General features: G+C 46.7%; 1 protein-coding gene across 3 annotated transcripts in view; it reads left to right on the top strand.

Annotated features, from left to right (window-relative positions):
• Positions 1 to 3,032: 3,032 nt before the first annotated feature.
• The window catches only part of KLHL3 (kelch like family member 3), a 48,924-nt gene continuing 30,875 nt past the window's right edge, over positions 3,033 to 21,081 (top strand). The window contains exons 1-4 of one of the 3 annotated variants that reach the window (XM_066196833.1): positions 3,033 to 3,190; positions 10,787 to 10,903; positions 13,899 to 14,005; positions 19,114 to 19,235. In XM_066196833.1, the coding sequence (XP_066052930.1) occupies positions 3,177 to 3,190; positions 10,787 to 10,903; positions 13,899 to 14,005; positions 19,114 to 19,235 (360 nt within the window). In that variant the 5' untranslated portion in view covers positions 3,033 to 3,176. Of the gene's footprint in view, positions 3,191 to 10,535; positions 10,551 to 10,574; positions 10,682 to 10,786; positions 10,904 to 13,898; positions 14,006 to 19,113; positions 19,236 to 21,081 lie in introns of those variants that run through there. The other 2 variants (XM_066196835.1, XM_066196834.1) reach the window with 2 other exon arrangements.

The raw sequence follows: 21,081 nt of genomic DNA, 5'->3' as shown, positions 1-21,081 counted from the left end.
TAGTTTCCCCTTATTACAGAAGGTAATAAGGAAGCATTAAGGGTTGTATTTTTAAGATGAATAATCACATTAAAATTACATCTTATTAAAAACATTTTGGTAAAAAAAAAATCCCACTTTTTGGTCTATAGCCTAAACTTTTTCTTAAGTTCAGTCTTTTTCTGAGCTTGTAGCAAGAACTGAACACTCAGTAGGTGCAGACTCTAAGGAGGCAGAGAGACCTGGTGGCATTTAGGCAACTGACTGCTGGCCTTTGCCTTTGTTCCAGTGCCCACAAGAGTTGTTTTTACAGCTTTCTTCCTGTTTTTTTTTTTTTTTTTTTTTTTTTTTTTCTTTCATTTTGAGCACGAAATTCTAAACAATAAAATCTATCTGAAAATCTTCTTGCAAATTTCTGATAAATATGTAATATGACTGCAGGGCAGGAAGTGTGTGCCTCTGACATAGGTGACTGCGGGTGACATCCGTGGCTTGTGCTCCAGGAAAGAGTCAGGAGAGCAGCAGGAAGAACATTTTCATCTGGTGGGTAACTGCTGTGTAGGGTGAACACTGGAGTGGCTGATGCCCCAGAAATCACAGCTGGGGGTGAAGATGGTCAGAGGTCGTTGCCCTAAATGTGGAAATGTTATTATGAAATTGTTGGAATAAACCCACTAGTGATAGGAATTGTGATTTATACAAAACACTGCAGGACAACAATGTTCTAAAGGCGGATTGTGCTGGCTGGCGGGAGCACGGGAGTGGGATGTGTGCCAGCAGAGGGCAACAGCCCGGAGCGCCGCTGGAGATGCTGGTGGCTCCTGCAGCATCCCCACCCGAAAAGCACACCCCGGGGGGAACGCTGGGGTGGGTGCTCCAGCCCCTGCTCTGCGAATCACATGCTTAGGAAAACCGTGCTCGGGTGGGAGTCTCTTACTGCTTCAGCTGCCAGAACACCCCTAGCTTCAGCTCTGGGAAAGTCCTTCCCTGGGAGGTCTCCCAGAGCATCCTTTGGAGCCTTGTGAGAACTTGGATTCCTGTAAGCTGCTGTAGTAGGTAAATTTTAGCTGCTGATTTGGTTTTATTACTGAGCTCTAGCGGTGGCTGGGCAGCAGATACCCTCGGGACTTCTCTGCTGAGGCACCTCGATCTCCAGGTCCCTTGGGAGCCAGTACCATCTCCAAGTGACTCTAATATTATTTTGCTTTTCTTCTATTAATATCCTGAGCGAACCTTTTCCAAGAAAACCTATGGTCTAAATACTGATCTATCGAAATGAGTATCTACTTAATTAGGATGATAAAATAAGTTTATTTGGAAGGGACTCCTGGAGATGATCTGGTTTAAAAAACCCTCAAAGCAGGTCCAGCTTCAGGGTGGGATGTTTGATCACTTGAAGATAAATAAATATACTTAACATATGCATTAATAAAAATAAATGTTTATATATATATTATATATAAATAATAGGCTGATTTAGTCCAATTTAGGTGCTTAACTCCCAGCTTGACTGGAGTGAGATGTAAATTTTTAAAGTGAAAGCCTAATATTTTATTATTGAAAAATTTTGTGTTAATAAAAATACACAGGCACTTTGCAACGGTTTCAGGACTTGCTCTTGTATCTGGACCTTTTATGATTACTGAGGGATTTACTCAGTGGGAACTAGCTCTAGCCCTTATTTCCAAGCTAAATTCTACTATTTTATATAGTTCCTTTTTCTCTGGTTTAAGCTTGTGTCCTGCAGTTTTGCATGTTGTGCATCAACAGTGGAAGACTGGACATGGGGAGAGCACTCGAGGATCTGGATGTTTAAAATTGATAGTTTAACAGGATTCTCCAGGGAAAATGAAGGAATTTTGCCTGAATTCTGTGTGAGATTTGACTTCATGGTTTTATCTGTATTCCTTCTGTTTATAGGTAGGCTCTCAATTGGTGTTTAAATAGCAGGACTCTCAATCTCCATGTGCCTTGGATAAAGTCCTTTAAGTTTCAGGTATGTCAAGTTTTCTTGTCTGAAGAAGGGTGATGAGTAGTTAAGATTCTCAATGAGCTTTTGAAACCCTCCGGTGGAAGGTACGATAGCATCTGTTCAATCATCATTGCTGATAGGTTTGAAAAAGATGTGTGAAACTTGGGCTGAGGACATGGCTTGAGGAGAAACATACAAGAGTGAGATAATTTTATTTACAAAAGAGATGAAATGGCATCTTCCAAGAGAAATCTCTTGGTACTTCTAGTTATCTCTTCCTTTTGCACAAGAACATTTTGTGAATGGATGAGTAATGAAGAAGGCGAATGTTTCTTGTCTTTAATACAATTAACCCCTAGGGCCTCACTGGTGCAGAATACAACCAAAAACTTGTTGAGAATCTTAACTGAAAAATTCTTTTAATAAAATGAGGGGGGGAATAGACCTATGTAGAGCTCTGTGCATTTGTATCAATTGGAATAAAAATGACAAATGTAATTTAGTTCGCTGCTTTAGGCTAAATAGCACTTGCAGTTGAGAAGGACCCGTGTTGCCTATTCAGGGTGTATTTGGCCTGATAGATTGCATAAAGGACAGGAAGGTTTTGATATATTGGGGAACTGGAGGCAAGATCCTGCTTTCTGCGGTGAGAGTAGGGGGAGACTTAGGAGGGCTGAGACCCTCTCCTTGCTCACCATCACCTCTCCTCTCCTGCGCTGCCCTGTGCGCGGGCTTGACCCCGGCGCTGGGGATGTTCAGCCACTAAAACTTTCGTCCAGTCCGTAGCCTGCAGGGATTGAAGCGGTTTTGGGCCGCACGGAGGACAACTCCCGGGCAGCGGGCGGGCGGAGGGATGGATGCCGGGGCCGGCGCTGCCGTCCCGCTGCCGGCGGGTCCGGCCCGGGGCCGCCCCTGACCTATTTCGCTGCCGCAGCGGGGCCGCGCCGGCGGCGCCAGCCGGGGCCGGGGTGCGGAGGGCGCTCTCGGGGCGGTGCGGGGCGGTGCTGCCGTTGCCCGGAGACGCTCGCAAGCCCCGCCGGGGAGGGGAGGGGAGGGGAGGGCCGGGGAGGGGAGGGGGCTCCGCGGCGGCGGCGGCAGTCGGTGCGGCGGGGCGCGCCCGGCACGCAGCGCTCCGCTCCCGCAGGAAGCGGCCCGGGGCGGGGGCGGCCGCTCGCAGCCATGCCGGGCCCGGGGCGCTGAGCCGGCCCCGCCGCCGCCCCGCACAATGGAGGAGGAGAGGTGGGTACCGCCGCCAGCCTTTGTGTCCGCCCGGAGCGCTGCGGGATGGGGATGCCCTTGCCCGGGGTGCGAGCCGTGCGGGGCTGTGCGCAGGAATGCGGGGCGCGGCTGCGGGGACCCCCGCTGCTCGCCGCCGGCAGGAATGCCTCCCTCCCGCGATGGGCGCCCGCCGTGCTATTCGCGGATGTTGCAATGTCATGATGACAGGCGGCTTCGCCCCTCGTGCCCGCTCCCAGGCAGCGGAGGGGTTTCCGTGGGATGTGTTTCGGGTGTAATTAAGGACGTGTGGGATGCTGGTCGGGGGCTGTTCGCTGAAATGGAGGTGCGGGGCAGGGGGCTGGGATGCCGGGGAAGGGTGCCGGACACGGGGGTGGGTGGCTGCCCCGCCGGCTCGGTGTGCTGGGCTGGCGTGTGTGCCCTGCCTGCGCCTGGAACCTCAGGCAGCCGACTTCGGCATTCCGCTCGAGACAGACTCGCTGATATTCGCCGCTTTTTTGAGTCACGAGTGACAATCCGAAAGGTCCGCGGCTCCTTTGGGGGTCGGTTTTCCTGCTGGCGTGTGTGGAAGCCGGGCTCTGTGCGGTGTTAGGGCAGTGCAGGGGATCCCGCGTCTCCCTCGCACGGTAGCCGGGCCGTGTAGACTTTATTTCCTGCCAGGCAGCTTTTTAGCTCCAAAACCTGCGTGAAGAAGTGTTTACCGAGCCGACTTAATGCCCACTGGACCCATAAAAGATATTCTTGCTGTGCAGGGTGGATGCCAGAGAGATGTTCAGTGTTTTGGTTCTGCCCGCGTTACTCCCCTCTGTCAGGTGCCTTTTGCATACCAGAAGCGACTTGTGCTTCTTCAAACTAAACATTAAACTGGTCTGAGTTTTTTACAATATTTTTTTGAGAACAGGATATGCTGAGTGCTTCCTTTTGTGCTGGTGACCTTGCAGGGGATGGGGGAACAGAGAGGGGGCTTGACCTGCTGGTAGGACTGAATGTCAGGGCTTGACAGGAGTTTTATTTAAATATGATACATTAGAAAATTAAGCTGGAGTCAACCCCCAAATTCTGGAATTTTTCCTTCTGTTGAGGGAAAACATTTGCAGCCGCCTGTAGGAGTTGTTTTCCAAGCTCCAGGCAAAGGGCAGCTTTCTACCCTTCTGTGACTCAAGGGTTGCAATTGTTTGTGTATTTAATGTGCAAAACCTTTCATCCTGCCACATTTCTCATTGTAGGGGCTTCTACTTCCCTTAATGGTATGATCAGTCACCTCTGGATATTAATCCAAATATTAATTAATTTCAACTGCCTTGAAATCTTAGTTTGTCATGCTAGATGCCAGCTCATGGAATGCGATTTCCTTTTTTTTTTTTTTTTTTTTTTTTTTTTTTTTTTTTTTTTTTTTTCCCCCTTTATTTGTATAAATGAGCCTGTGTTTGAGGAAGTGGAACAGAGCTGTTTTGATACCCCGGGCTGGGATCATCCTTGGCACAGTTGCTTGTTACTTTTTTTTTTTGATGGCTACCAGCAATGGTCTCATTTTGACTGGAGGCCTTTTTCTCGGGATACAGCAGTGAAAAAGCCATTGGGAAAATACCTGGACTGTTTTACCGGATCCTGTTTTTTTTCAGACCATCTGTTTTTAGGGCATGAAGGGCTATCCCCATCAGCATGTTCTCTGCCTCTGGAAGTGAGGAATGATTACCCAAACTGCTGCTTTCATTTCTAGTTTTCGGGAAGAGGAAGGCAGTCCTGAACTGGTTGTGGGCAGTAATGATGTGGGGTTTGGCTCTTGGCAGGAAAAGCTGGAAATATTCACCTGCTTTCTGGTTCAAAAGGGCACGGGGTTTGGGGCTGTGCTGGGGCTGCTTTGGCTGCTCCGAGCAAGTCCTGGGAGGAGGTGTTCAAAAATGACCTTGGTGGGCGAGCGCCGTGGGCTCGGTCTGTGCTTGTTGCTGTGCTTTTGCCCCACATTTCAGCTCAGATCTGTGCTGGGCAGATTGGTCCTCAAATTTTACACTTGGTGACTTTCATTATGGCAGAGTTCTCCCTGGTTTTTAATATTACTGCATTTTCCATTTTCATAGCCAGCGAGAATCCGTGTTGTTGGTGCTCGCTTCACCTCTTACTCTGGTCCCAAGCCTGCCCAGACTCAAATATCCTTTTAACTTGCACACCCGGGATGTTCAGTGGTATCATGTGCCCGTGTCATTGCACATGAGCAGGAGCAGTTGGGGGCAAGGGAGATTTAACCTGAAACATTCACGTGTGGCAATAAAATATTTCAGAATCCTGCTTTTCTTTTACTTTGCTGATAGTAAAATGATGGGACTTCTATTTTATGGAGAAATTGCGTAAGGCTTACACTTAGGCATGATACTCTGGTTCTGAATTTGCAAGATGTTTTTTGAGTTTGGATAGGGAAAATACCTCTGGAATGTTAATTTTTTTTTGTTAAAATATTAAAACACCTGTGGTTTTATATTTGGGTGAAGGTAGTCTGTGGTATCTGTTTGAGAAATATAATATTTGCCTTTGAAAGCAAATGGTATTGTCGTATTTGAGTTATTTTGTGTTGTTTCCATTACTGTCAGCAAAGACTTCTCTTCTCACTAGTTCCCAAAGTCTTCTTTCCCCCTGAGGTCTCCTTTGATATGAATACCCTTTTAGGGATCTGCTGTATGTCAATTGTGTGTTTTCCTAAGCTAATGTCTCCATGTTGATGTAGGCACTGAAAAAAAATCAACAAAATAGGAAAATAATATTGCTATTAAAAGAAAAATAATCCTTTCCATTATGCTGCCTCCCATATGTTTTAATAATGCATTTCTCTGAAATCCTCTCAAACTCAGTTCAGTATGTGGATCCCTTCAGTCACAGGTTTTAAAATATCTTTGCATGTACCTAAAGACAAATTCAGAAATTGATATTTTTATAACTATGCTGTTACACTGAGATGTTTTCCTTACTACGTCTGCCTGACTCAAGCAATAAAACTATTGGGCATCATGCATTGTGATTTGAGGTGTTGATCCTAAACAGAGAATTGGGCCAGTTAAAGTAAAATGATTTTTCATTGTGCTTAGACTAAAACTAGTATTTTAGATCAACTCCGTTTAGATCAATTCTGTTGATCTTTGTAGAAGTATTAAACTTTTGAAGACTACTGACTGCTATTGGGTGTCTGTCAGATTTTTAGATCAGAGTGATGTCAAACCTCTCAGAAACTGTAGATTAATGTTTTCTGATGATGCATCTTACATATCTCACAAGGAAGCTCCACAGGCTTTGGAAATTTATGGTTAGCAGGCACTTTTAACTTAATACAGGGATATGAACCTGCTGCAGAGGTGCTGGATTGCTCATGCAGGACACTGGGCCTGGCTGAGTCTTTGGCCAGGCTTGTGGTGCTGAAGCTCTGTGGTGTTAGGGACCGGCCAGGAGAGCAGAGCTCAGCCTGTGGAGCTCAACCAGGAGAGGGGAGCAGCTCCCAGAGACCCCCCAGTGATGCACAGTGGAATGAGGCTGGGCTGGACAGTTCTGGTGTCCCATCCCCTCCCCGGTGTGACAACTTGGTGGAGGGGGACCTCCCTGGTGTTCGTGTTGGGTTAGGAGCTGAGCCTGGAGGCTGTTCTCCCAGAAACATGAGCAGAAACTCACCCTTCTGTGCTCTGAAGGAGACTGCCTCTGAGATCTGCCCTTCCTTCGGGGTGAACTCCTGGCTCCCATAAAGCCAGTGTTAGAATTGGATTTGGCAGAGCTGGGATTTTTGTTCCTGGGGTTTACCAGCTCTCTGCACGGCAATAATCTTGCCAGGGGACAGTTTATCTCTAAGGAAGGCTTTTATTCTTTCACATAATCTACAAAGACATCTGTAATTACTGCTGGTAACTAAGGCAACCCAACTTTATAGTTGATACATGCGGGCAGCAGAATGGTGGGTTATGGGTTTTTCAAATACCTTTCTGTCAGCTGGGTTGTGACCACACTGGGGCAGGAGCTGGGCTGTGAACCGTGGCAACCTGAGCCCAGCTCTGCTAGGGGGTCCTGGAGAGGAGGAACACAGTGTCAATGGGGCGGTGATTAGCTTCGCTGGCTTAATTGGGGATCCTCAAATTTGGGTTCATTTGATCTACTTGGGGACATCATTGAAAGGCCTTGCAGGAGGGGGCAGTGGAGTTGGCACTGTCTGAAACTAAGAGCCTCTCTGCTCATTTTAGGAGCATCCTGCTGTGTCTGTAAAGAGGATGTTCATCTGGCCCAGGGAAATTAAATCATTTGTCCATTCACTCAGTGCACGGCCTCGGATAGCCCAGGAATAGAACAAATTGCTCCTGGCAGCTGGCTCACGAGTCCTGCTGCTGTAGTAGGACATCAGCTTGGCAAACGTGGGGGAAATGTCCCTGTGGTCATGGCGTGCAGGAGCTCTAGCATGTCCAGTTGGTCTTGGCTGGTATCTTTGATCAGAGGACCCTATTGCTTTAATCCATTAAAATAACAACAGTGTAAAAAATGTAGTAATTCTTAGCCTTGTGGGGGGACAAATCTCAGAACAGGCTGTGAAATGTAATGGTTTGGTCTTCTCAGGGGCAGCTTTTGCTTTCTGGCAGGGTGCATTTGCTTGGAGCATTCAGGTTCTTGCATTTCTATGTTTGAAATGTGTCAGTGATCTCTGAGAGTATGTGCATGGAGGTGTAAAATATCTCTCCCAGATAAAATCATCCTCTGTCTGTTACTGGAACACGATTCTATGGTAGCTGAATCAGTCTTAGAGATGAGTTAAAGACTCTTAGCCATTAATTCTTCAAATCTGTTTTTTTGATATGAGTCACTTGGAAAAAAACTTTAAATAGCATATCTTGATCTTTTTTGAAACAAGTTTTTAACCAGACAATCTGCAGTATTTTCTCATGGTAAGCCTTTGGCAAATTCTGAAATCTGCCCCTTTTAATTAAGCTGAGGATGTCTCTTAGGATGTTTTTAAAAAAATTATCTTTCCTGCTTTTTAGGAAGAGCTGACTGATCTTTTTCCAAAATCCTGAAGCAAGTTTTTCAGCTTTTAAAATACATAGACAAACGCTGGTGGAGTTGAGGCTTTATGAAGGCTTGTTGACCTGACATTTACTTTGGTGTTCAGTGAGACTCGCTGTGTTCTTTGAACTGTATCTTCTGCCAGCAGAAAAGTTTGAACATCTTTGGTCTCCGGCACTGGAGAGCTAATAAATAAATCCCAGCAGTGTGCTTGTTCTTATTAAAGAGCTCCCATGATTTCTGTGTGCATGGCTTGATTTTGGGTCTTTGAGGTGTCTGTGAGGCTGCCCAGGGCAGTGTCCTATGGTGATCCAGGTGTCCTGCCCCGGGAGCAATGGAAGTGGCTCTCCCTGATACTCCCTTTTAGTTTCACTTTCTTTTTAATTATTTTTCTTTTTTTGTTTACTTTGCTTGCTTCCTGTACGTGTTCCAGCTTTGGAGCCTGAAAGCTCCATGAAGTCACTTGTACTTGCAGAGCCTTTTTTTCCCCTCTTGGCTCAATCATGCCACATGGGCAGGTTTAGCTGTTTAGAAATCAAGCATTTATGCTGGGGTGTTGAAAGCTGTGGTCAGACTTCACTTGGCCTAAAGTTTCAGTGAGGGCTTTTGAGAGACACTGCACTGAGGCTCAGCTGGATTTGGCTGTGTCCCTGGAGCAAGGAGGATTCCTCACTGGGGTGTGCAGAGCTGGGGAAGAGCCAAGTGCCAGCACAGCTCCATGTCCATGAACACCTTGGCAGTACGTGTGGCACAGAATGAGTTCAGCTCTCTTCAGGGATAGAAAAGCTGTTTGTGTCGTTGCCTGGTACCAGTCCCTTGAATACTGAACATTTAACACAAGGAATTCTCCTTTCAGATTTTTCTTCCTTTAATCCAGCCATCCTAAGCTAATTGGATGACAACTGTAACGGAGTCTGGGAAGTTGTCCCCCTCACTGGGACATGTGCTCAGTGATGTTGTGCTCAGCCTTGTGGCTTCGCTTATGACTGAAAACATTTCACTCGCTCAGCAAAGTGAAAGAATCGGACTTGGCTGCTTTTTTGGCATTAACCTTTGTCTCAGGCACAAAGCCGGAGGCTGCTCAGTATGCAGGTGTGGATTTGAGCTATGTGCAGCTTTGTGCTGCTCAGCCTCTTGCTTCTCGAGGAAGGACAGTGCTGCCCACCAAAGACTGCTGGGGGGGCAGAGAGCTTTGTGTGGTGATGGTTACAGCCACTGATCAGGAGCAGGGGATGGGGGGGATGTAATGTTAGCCAGGGCTTCACACTGTCAAGGGTTGTAAATAGTGAGTGATGTGTTCTTCAAAGGGAAGGTCAATGTGTGTAAGTGTGTGTATATAGATATATATGTGCATGCATACACACCTTGACAGAAGCTGACAGGGTGTTCTGGGAAGGATCCTTCCACACTTCCCTCATCTGCCCTTCTTCAGATATCACCATATGGTCACCAGAGTACCAGGATGCTGGGTTGTCCAGAATGCTCTTTTAACCCTATTCAGCCTTTTTTGTCATACCAGCCCAACTAAGAAAGGTAGTGGGGAGGAGGGGACAAAGGTGAAGGAGAAGGAGACTGTCCTTTGGAAGAAAAAGCTCTGAGAAGGTCTCCAGCCAGGCACGTGGGGTGATGGAGTTGCCTCTGGAGATCTGCCATTTTGACATGGACAACCCTCCTTGACTTGTCTTGCTTGCCTTTGCCTGCCAGGGTTTTGAGGGTTGAGCCTTCCTTGGGTGTGAGCTGAACAGGGGCCTGCCTCCAAGTGCTGCTCCTTTCACAGGTGGGAGCCTTTGGCTCTGAGCGATTTCACAGGCTTTCAGATCAGGGAGGTAGAGATATTGACCTGCTGTCAATTGTGTGCAAAGAGCCAATGCTCCCAACAAAGTAATGAGGACACGTATGTGCCTTAGGCACCTGTTGGCCTGGTTAAACACAGCACATAGCTGGGTGCCTCTGGTTTGACATTACCTATGTAGCTGGTGGTTCTGGTAGGAAAGGTTTAATAATTCATTCCATATGTTTCAGTGGCAATAAATAGACCTATTTCTGAAATGGAAAGTGGCTTCAGTAAAGCTTTGAAAGCTGTGCAGGGTGTTTTAATTGCCTTTTTCTACTTGCCTCTAAAGAAGATACAAATCATGTATTGTGTGCTTGCCTTTTTCAGATGGGACGTTGAAGGCTAAACTTCTTTTTCTCTGTATGAATGTTAAAAAATCCATGGCACTCTTGTAGTTCCCAGTGCTGAAGTCTATTTCTATTCAGTGAGGCAATTATGTTCTGGCTTGAATTTCAACCTATACTGCTTTCCTGGCCTGAAGCCTGTAAGACTGGGCTTTGTCCTCAGGTATTTGGCACTTTTTTCTTTTCTTCCCTGCTGGCTGAAATGTGGGCTGAGTTGGCTTTCAACATCCATGCAGAAGTAGCTGCATTTTTTGATGTGCTTCATGTGGAGAACCTAAACTGACTAACTGACTTGTGAGTAACTCTATGCTTAATACCCTGTGCTGCAGTTTTAGGACGCTTGTTTTTTAAAGTGAATCAAACTTTCTGCTCCTTTTTTTTTTTTGTCCCTGTTTTTAGCGTTAAGCAGAGTTCCCGTTCCTCTGAGGCAGCTGAAGATGAAAAGGACCAGCGTACAGTGACAGTCAATCCCTCTCACATGAGAAAGGCTTTCAAGGTCATGAATGAATTACGGAGGTACACTTTTCACTTACTGGGCACCCTCTCTGGGTTAGCAGAATTGTGCTGATTGAGAGACGTAGGAAATAGTCTGTGCCATTTTTATTACAGCTAATGGCTGCATCTTGAGGACTAATCAACAGATAGGAAGCTAAAATATAGATAGGCTTTTGTGGTGGGCTGCTCTCCCCAATCTCAGAGCTCTGTCTTCCCAAAAACATTATCTAAGCCATAGCCTTCATTTATTGATGATAATTCATTTAGTCTTTCCCATTACTTACAGCAAATTCAGCTGTAAACTATGTCCTTAACTGAGATAAGGGTCTGAAACCCAATAATAGAACATTACAGACATTAAGACACCTACACATAATTACAGACCAAAGATTATTAATGTACTGTTCTTAGTCTCTTTAACTAGCAGCATCACTCAGTCTGGGCTTAGCACTCCAAAAGAAGGGGTGGAAAAAAAAAAAAAAGGCAAGTACTCAGGAAGAATGTCAGCTCTCTTCTTGCAAATTGAAAAATCCTGGTATTAGTTAAAAGAGAACACCTTGGTCTTAACACAGCTGTGTGGGAACAGTGAGAACAGAGGCTGAAGAAATACCTGTGAACACAGCCTTGAAAACTGCTGTCATCACATCAGCAATGTGGTGGCAGTGGTTCAGACTGAGTTGTTTCTTGGTGGCTGTTATCCCACAAACCAGAGAGAAGTTCATTGAGCATTTCTCTGACTAGTTCATTAGACTTATTTGCCCTTCTAGTTTTAGAAAGAATTCTTACAGAAAGTATGTGTTGCACACATGAATGCATGTGCTCCATAACTGTTGAGGTGATGTGATGAAAGCAGGTTTTGCTCCTCTGCACGCTCCAAGTAATCAAAAGATGCTGTAATAGCTACTTACTCTCCATGGATTAAGTAGTTTCCTAATACACAGGTTCTCTAGTGTGGAGAAGGATTGGAAATGTTTCCTTCCACAGATATCTGACAGTGATTCTCTGTGATTCTCTGTTGCATAGGAACAAAATGGAAATATTGTAACTATTATATGAAGCAGGGTATGTTGTAATTTTTTTTTTTTTTTACTTTTAACTGACATCCTTCTGGTCCTTTCTTTGTACTGAAAGCAAAGGATCTGAAACTAAAGGTTTGTGCAGCTATATTCAGAAATCTCTTGTTCTATTCTTTGCTAATTGAAACATAGTGGGAACAACTGGAGACAGACAATGTTTCTTAGTGCCTGTGGTTAGATGTCTTGGGCAATACTGAACAGATAAAGGATAGAGAAATGAGAGCTGCCATTAGGCACCTGTATGATGTTTTCATCTTCTGGGTACTCTTTTTTTTTGGTTGGCTCCTGTTGCTGTTGTGGAATGTATGCTTTTCACATCTCTTGAATGTGCTCTGAGCTTGGGATCTGTTAAGCTGTCAGCAATCAGTGTTAATAGATGCCTTGAAATAATAGTTTGTCCCTTCACATGCATCCAGAAATCTCATTCAAAGGGTCTAGAAAAATCATGCTAAGCCTTTAACCTATATACTATATAGAATCATGGAATTGTTTAGGTTGGAAAAGACCTCTAAGATCATTGAGTCCAACCCTTAACCCAGCACTGCTGAGGCCACCACTAAACCATGTCCCTGAGTGCCACTTAGGCTTTTAGTTTGCAAATGTAGATGAAATTAATTTTATGAGTGGTACTTTAGATTACTATAGCCCAAAGAGGATTTGAACAGAGCACCTTTTACATCAGCTAAAAGAAATGAGGAAGCTTCCGTTAAGAGGCCCTTAAAGAGTTTCCCTCATTGCCCTTCCCCCTTGCAAACTGGAATGAATGTAGAGTACAGACTGCCCGTTCCTACTTTCTTCTGTTTTCCAGCTATAACCCTCCATTTCACAGCTGTTTTTTCACATATTTCAATATGTGGAGAAGAAGAGACGTAGCTGGTCCCTTAGAAGCCCTGTGTATGTTTATTTGATAATGCAGTTTCCTAAAGACAAAGTCCAGCGTGGAGATAAGTATTTCCAAAGAGAAGGCAACATCTAGATTTACAGACACTGATCCTTTTTCGGGCTTGACATTTGAAAAGAACACCCTTAGTTTGCATTTGTATGCTTAAGCATCTTAAACCAACTTATTGGGAGGCTGAGCACTTCTTGCTGTCGGCATCTGCGAAGCTCTGTGCAAACATTAACTAATGAATCCTCAAAGGACATACGTGGGGCGAGTAGAAAAGGTCACTCGTTAATGAAGTGACTTTTCCAAAGCTCTACAATGAGTCAGTGGGGGAGCTTAGAAGGGGTTTTTTTTGTTGTTTCTGTCTGGAACCCTGTTCTTTATCCCAGTGACTCTTAATCCCAGACTAATTCATGAGGTAAATGAAGTCCTCAGGCCCATGGATAAACTCCAGTGATGGATACCTCCTCTCTGTCAGATGGCTGAGGCAGCTTCTGCGCCTGCCAGTGCCAGGAATTATTTTGGTGGCCACTTTCTTGAGTGACAAGCATGGAAGGAAGTACAGAAATCACTTCATTTTCCACTCCACCTTTTCCCTGTGAAAAGACAGAAGTGATGCTGGTGTTCCCTTGCATGGCTATTTCTTGCCTTACAGATCTACTAGAGCCTGGCCACAAGTGGTGCCCAAATCTTTAATAAGCTCTTCTGCACCTTCTCCAAGCCCTGCTTGTTTGAGAGGTGTAGGGGCTGCTTACCCTTTGTTCTTCAGGGCAGCATGTATACCTCATTTGGCTTCCAGGGTTGTTTTTTTTTTTCCCCAGGGGATAGCAGAACCACGGGCAGGGCTGCAGCCTCAGGAGGATTCAGTCTTTGATTTGTAGGCAGTGATAGGAGCTGGTACTGAGGGATTAGAGGACCTTCCCCTGGGATTTGACAGAAGCTCAGGTGCTGTGTCTGTAGTGGTGTGTCTTTCACTTTTTCAGGCAGTAGTGATGTAGATTTTTGCCTGACAGGAATTCCAAAATGATCTTTGTCTTTTCTGGTGTTTCCCCAGCAAGAGGCTCCTGTGTGATGTGGTGATTGTGGCCGAAACCGTGGAGATGGAAGCTCACCGGGTGGTGCTGGCAGCCTGCAGCCCTTATTTCTGTGCCATGTTTACAGGTACTGCTTTTGACCCCAGACAGTGCTTGGGCTGCCACTGCAGTGCCCAGCCCTCAGGCTGTGTCTGTCAGGAGCTGCAGCACAGGCAGGAGAGGGTTTCCTTGAGAGATGTCTGCAGTTTGCTGTACTTGATGGATGATGCTGGGCATCCTTGACCAATTCCTGTGGGGTGGTTGTATGGCTGTGGGGTGAGTGGATAGCATGTGGGGCACTGTGAGGTTACTGTGGGCTTTGGCTCACTGCTTTATGGGCTAGATTTTTTTTTCCCTAACAAGACCTTGGATCATGAAAACATTATCATCAAGCACGTGTTCAGTGCCCTAAATGTTCGTGGTGCACATCAAAGGAGTTGCTGGCACAGGAGTTGTAGTTTCAAGGCTCAGTCCTGCCGATACTGATTTGGCAGTCACAGATGTTTAATCTCCCATGGCACTTTTTTCTGCTGCCTGAAATAACACCGTTGTTCTCTTGATCCCAGTGTGTTTTAGCAGCCCAGATTTTTAGGGTGAGTTGCTGCAGTCCAGTGTGTTTTGGTAATGACAGAAAGGAAGAAAAGGAAGAAGAGGACAAAATTCCTGCTCTAATCACCTGATCTGTGGAGCAGGTGCTCTCAAAGGCTGTGCCCAGATGGGTCAGCAAAAAAACCCCAAAGAAAGCTGTGTCAATCCTGAAGGAGGGGAGTGAGCAGCTTATTTAAATCATTCTAGCAAAATTAGTGTGGTCAGAAACTCCTTAACTTCCTTCCCTTTTTTTGCCTTCATTTCCAGGATAGGAACTGACAAATACAAAGGAAATTATTGTACACCCCACAAAGTGGTTGTTACTGTCCCTGAGCCCCAACATAAATGAGATTCAGGGTTTTTTTTCCCTGTTTCATGTTCATTTGCTTGTGGTCTGGGCTTTGTTTCTTCCTTAAAAGCCTTGAGATTAGACCTAGTTCATTCATTTTGCTGGAAGCAGAATGCAGCATTTCTCAGGCAAGAGCTTGCAGTTGGTGAAGCTTTTTGCCCTTCTCTAATGGAGGTGGGGAAGAAAACCTCACGTGTGAAATGTGGGGCAAGCAAGATGTGACACTCCCTATGGTCTCTTTGTCAGTGTGGTGAGCTAAGGTGGAGAGCATTTGTGTTTTTTGGGGCACTGGTGCTGTACCCTGAAGTTGGTACTGGCTGTGGTGGCGAGGCAGAGGAGCAAACACTGCTCAGAAGCAGCTGTGTGTGAGGGCACCTCGAGCACGGCTTGTGATGCTGATGAAGAGTTTAGTAAAGAAAAACTCTTGGAAAAACCCTCTGATCCTTAGAGGTCATCTGAGTGGGAAGGTGGTGGTGCAGGGCTGCTCATGTTTCCATGCAGGAATTCTCTGGGCCGTGTAATCCCTCACTCTGTGAGTTAAACAGTAATCAGCTAACCCGTCATGTGGCTGGCTCTGGAGCTCCCCTGGGCTGGGTGACAGCCTCGGCAGCTGCCTGTCCCCTCCCCCTGACAAGTCCCCAGGGGCAGAAGGTCAGGCAAAGACCAGCCTCTCTCTTTGCTTTCAGTCTAGCTATCTCCAGATTCCTAAGGTGTGGACCTCTCTCTTGTGAGGACAAAGTGTGTGATCTCCTTGCAGCTGCGTGGGGGTTCCCCTGCAAGGGGACAGTTTAAAATCACAGCTTCAGCACGAGCTGGTTGTTGTAACTTGGTTTTTTCACACACTGCACAGCAGTGATGAAGCCAAGGGCTCAGGTTCAGCTGCACTTTGGGGGTATTTGCAGGAGCTGCTGGTGCACGCTGAATTCCCACTGGAGGGGTCCCCCAGCAGCCAGGAGTGAGTAGTGAATGATCAGTGTGGAGCTGTGAACAGAGGGAACCACACTGAGACCCCCTGCTTGCTCTGCAGGCTCTGTCACTGTCAGCTGGGCATGACTTTGGAGCATGAATGACCCTGTGATAACCTTGGGGTCTTTTCTGAGCTATTGTGTGTCCTCTGGTTAGCCATTCCTCTGAAGTAGTCCTGGAAAGTCTGAAAATAGGTAGGCACATTTTCCGTTTGTATCTTCCACTGCTGAAGGAGAGATGGGACCCAGCACCTCCTCAGTGTCCCTTTCCATGCTGGCTTCCTAGAGCATTTTGGATGCTGGTCCTTGTTGGCATGATTCTGTGGGGATGATTTGGGACAGTAATTTCTGTCCATTTAGAAGAAAACACAACCATTTCAGAAAGGGTAACAGATACTTCAGTGACACTGCTAGGACTGCTCCTGTCAGATACCTTAGGATTTTTTGGAAGTGCTGAAGGAGGAAGCAGAAACCCCCCTTGCAGGTCATATGTGCTACTTCAAAGCACTCACCCCATGTGTGAGAGGCTGTGGTTTTGTAATCCAATGCACTCATATTCTCCCTCAGCACATCTGTGACTTAGGAAACAGCCAAAGCTGTGGCTGTGCCCTGGGAAATGCAATGTGTAGGAGGCAGGGCAGGCTGCTGTGCTGGGTAAATACAGCACCGTGGGCTGCTGCAGTTTTCATTGTAGTTTATCTTGTGACAAAACAGAGCTCTGCTCTCTTCTTGCCCTGATGAGCAGAGGGGAGCAGTAAAGGCACTGCTGGGTGATGAGTGTGGTGCAGGAAAGGAATTCCTCCATGAGGGGCTGGTGTCTGCAAGGTCTATCCCCTGCAGAGGGTCTGCTCAGAGCCACCCTGCCTGTTTTGCCTGCCTTTGCTCCCTCACACCTGGTCCCTTGTGTCTGCCTGGCTGCCGCAGTGCAGGGACAGGCTCTGTGCAGTGCCCCATGCAAGGCAGCCCTTCCTCACACAGCCCTTAAATGTGAGAGATGCTAGTGAGTTGAATTATTCTGTCATTAAGGTATCAGGTAGGGCTGGAGTCTGACTTATGAAAGACACCCTAGGAGTTGTGTTTTGTGGGGTTTAAGGTGTAGGGTTTTTTTCTGAAGAGGTGTGAGATGAGAAGCCCTCAATGATCCAGCACTCAGCTGCCCAGGAGCTGCTCCAGAGGCTCGCCCTGGGTCTGTGCTTGGAGGAAGGGGCAGCCTGGTGGCTGCTCCTGGTCTGCACCAACCCCTGCCTTGGTTCACTCGTGGTGTCTCCAGGTTCTTCCCCATCCCACAGCACTAGAGAGGTGCCCACCCTGTGACAAGAGAGAGGGGCTCCATCATGCCGGGTCAGATCCTGTCTGACGGTGGACACAGACAGGAGACTGCCCTCCCGGGGGTGCCTGGGCTGGTCCCGGAGCAGAGGCAGTGCAGGCTGCTGGTATGCAGGGCTGGCAGCTCGCTGGTGGGCGGGGAAGCCCACGCAGCTTTTATTTTTGTTGCTTGTGTCACATGGATGCCACGACAGATGATGTTATCAGATTGGTCCCTCCAATGCTATTTCTGCATCGATCTCTGGGTGTGTGTGGCTGAGTCCCTCCCCACACCAAGGGTCCTGCAGGGCTCTGGGCTCCACTTGCCCTCCCCATGCAGGGGGGTTTGGTGGGTGCTTCTTACAGGCACCTCCAGCACCACAGGGCTGATGGGGACTGGTCTGTCCTCAGAAACACCCTTTCATCTCTGGAGATATTCGGGGTTTTTTGGGGGGACGAAGTGTGTGAAGATGACATTTTGTCAATTAAAAAGTCCTACCTGCTTTGAAGGCCTCCCAAATGTAGGTCATTTATTCCTTTGTACTGGTACATTTGTATTCATGGGCTTCTCTGAATAACATTTCATTATTCAATTTTAAAAATTGAATTTGGGGCAAATATTATTTCAGTTCTTTGGACGCTGTTGACTGTTCTAACACTCACGATCCCACCCCACTCCTATTATTTGCCTCCTTATTCATGTGAGGAAAGTCAGCAAAGTTCAATTAGCAGGATCCAGGTTTTGCTCAAGCTTGGGCCCTCTTTAGCATCTGACTGTGTGCTGTGCACTTACTGTGCCCGGCCACGTCTTGTGAAATGCTGCATGGAGATGTAGGCTGTAATTACTTCTATAGGCTGCAGGAAATATTTTTCCACTTAATCCCACAGCAGTACTGAGTCACCAGATTTCTGAGAGTAGTGATTATTCATGCCCAGGTTTAAGAATTGGCATTTCTTCATGCTCTCCTTTGCTTAGCTTTGTTTTTCCACCTATCATTTTCTTTCCGCTTGGGTGTTTGTTCTTTCTTTTCTGTGGAGATCCTGGTGATTAAATCCTGGGTGAGGTCACCCTGTGTGGGGATGCTGGAAGGGCTGTGGGGAGTCCTTTCTCCTCCCCACTGCATGTTTTTGTTCCTCTGATGTTGCTCCTGGGTGTGGAGGTGTGTATAAAGCTCTGGGTCATGAGTAGGCTCTTACACAGCTACGGGGCTTTACTTGTATATTCAGGGAGGAAATTATTGCTCTAGTTCCACGTGCCTTTGAGTTATGGATTTGGAGAAGGGATACAGTTTGGATCCAAAGGTGTGAGGTTGGGAAGGTGAGAGATGAGAACTGCATCTTTCTGTGTGGATGCTTTGCACAAGGTGTAAGTGATGGATGGGTTACAGCAGGGTAATTTAGGAGAGAAGCTTGCTGCATGCTGGGTGTAGCTGCTGGCTTGTGTGCTTGTTTTCCTGAGCAGGTTTCGGCTTCTTTCTAAAGAAAGAGAATGGCACTGCATTGCTTTCAGTGTAGGGTATACCACAAAATACTCTAATGTAGCTGTTGCAACATACTCATTCTATCCATATGTATATATGTATATATATATATATTTAATAAATATATATAAATGTATATTTTTCCAAAGGCCTTCGTGAGACACATCCATAGTCTCTTTGAGTCTGTCCCTGTGCTGAGACATGAGGAGCAAACTGGGGGTTTATTTTTAGCTGTTACATTTGTTTGCATGCAGGTGAACCATGGCAGGTTCTTTTCTGTCAAGAAGTTGAGTTTGTTGCATTTATTGATTTATGTTGTTCTGCACCGGTGTCCTCAGTCTTGAGTTGGTTTTTAGGTGGCATTAGGAGGCTTCTGGCAATCTCACTGGTGGCTCTTCAGTGGTGAGGGATAGGGCCAGGCAGTCTTGTAGTCAGACACCAGGACAATGTGCTGGGTGTGTGGGGAGCACAGAGCAAACTGTAACTGTCCTTTTGAAATGAATTTCAGGAGACATGTCTGAGAGCAAGGCCAAGAAGATTGAGATAAAAGATGTCGATGGGCAGACCCTGAGGAAGCTGATTGATTACATCTACACCGCCGAGATCGAGGTCACAGAGGAGAATGTGCAGGTAGGTCTGGTTCAGCAGCTCCTGTGGAGAACCAAGTGAAAAGCTTGAAACTCAAAGGCACAAGTTCTTCAGAGGTGAGGGATCTCCCCAGGCTGCAGAAAGTAAAAGGTTGAGCTTGAAAAGGGCCGCTTCCAGCCTCTGTTTAGTCTTGAGGCACTTTAGTGCTTTCCCAATGCTTAAGTCATGTTGCATTTAGCTTTTGTGTGGAGCTCTTATAACAAGAGCAGGCATTTGCCTTCCAAGAAGCTGTGCTGACTTGTGGGTCAGTCTGTCGGAGGTCAGAATAGACTCAAACAAGCAGTGAGTCAAATGTTTTAAGGCCATGGCAGATGAATGTGGCTGTTAGTTTTTAAATTCTTCTGGGTAGTTTCAGTTGTTTCACAGAGCTTTGACTGGAATACATTGTTCAAATGAGGACATTCTTCCTTTTTTTGTGTGTATGCGCTGTCTTGAATTTCTGAGAGGTAAATATTTGTTCAGAAGTGGAAAGAGTAATTAAAAGGCAGCCTTCAAATAAAGCAGGGTGCTCAGGAAGAGAGTGTTTTGCAGTGTCACATGGCTGTGGCTGCTGGTAAAGCTCTTTCTTTGACTCTGCTTGTATTTATGGTAAGAAAAAGGCTCTCCACTTAGCCACTGGTGTCTGGGAGGGATGCTGAGAGCTTGTGTGTGGACATGCTTTTCAGTTGGTCTCTGTTCTTGTTTGCACGTGGCAGTTTGAGCCTGTTGTCTTCCTTGCTTTGACTTGGACATTGCCAGGGGAGCAAGTCTATGTCAGTGATGCTGCAGAGAGTTTTGTTGACCTAATTAACATGGCAAAATTAGACCGGTTCTGCTTGAAATGAGGTTCTTGCTGTGAGCTCTTCTGCTCTGATCCCTCTGGCAGAGTGCAGGTTCTTGCTGACCTCTTGCTCTTCCCACAGGAGCTTGGACAAATCCCTGAACTAGGCTTGCTTTGCAGCCCAGCCCTTTGCCATCCTTCATGACCTAAATCTGTGGGGGCCTTTTCCTGTCCCTTCTGCCCTCTGCTTTTACAAATGTGGCTGTTGGGTGTGCTCTCAGCCTGGCAGCTGTCACACTGGGTGTGGAGCCTGGTTGCCCTGCAGTGAGGCTGAGAAGTTTCAGTGAGGAGACCTTCAAGGTGCCATGATGGCAAAGGAGCTGAGACTCAAACCCAGCCGTGGTGGCTTGGCCTGGCTGTGTGCTGTGTGACCCACATCAGGGTCACCAGGAGCTGACACAGCATCACTCACTGGGGGACTGGGGTGGAGCTCCTTGCACCTCTGGGATCTTTGCTGGGGGAGAAATGACATTTACACACCCTCAGGCTGCTTCCTGTCTCTGTGGGAAATATGGAGGCTATATCCATTGCTCTGTGACAGGTGTGCTCTGTGAAAGGTGTGCTTTTCTTCCACCCTGTTGGGTGTTGGGTGTTCCAGAAGTTCCCACTTGGCACGTGGGATGTGCAGAGCTCGGGATCCCATCTGCTGAGCCTGCCTCGGCTGGGTCTTGGGCAGTGACCCCAGGTGCATTCCCAGGGGTGTTTTGGTGCTCCAGCTGGGTGTAAGCAGTGCTGTGGGAACTGGAGCAGGCTGGAGAGGCAGCTCTGTCCTGCCCAGAAGGTCTGTGGAAAGTCCAGGTGTTGCCTTTCCTGAGCAACAAGACAGGCATCTTTTTTAGTAAAACATAACCAAAGCCTGCCTTCTGTGGCCCAGGGATTACTGAGAGCTAAAGTAGAACATTTTGGCTTTCATCCTTCAGACAGCAAGATAAAAAATGTAAGTTTTGAATACTAAGTGTTTTTTCTCAATCTAGTAAAGCAGGTCCTTTCACTGCAGCATTTATTTCA

This window comes from Chamaea fasciata, unplaced genomic scaffold (assembly GCF_029207755.1).
Source record: "Chamaea fasciata isolate MVZ Bird 193981 ecotype frontalis unplaced genomic scaffold, bChaFas1.0.hap1 SCAF_15, whole genome shotgun sequence".
NCBI classification, from domain to species: Eukaryota; Metazoa; Chordata; class Aves; order Passeriformes; family Sylviidae; genus Chamaea; species Chamaea fasciata.
This window is presented reverse-complemented; position numbering and strand designations above follow the sequence as displayed.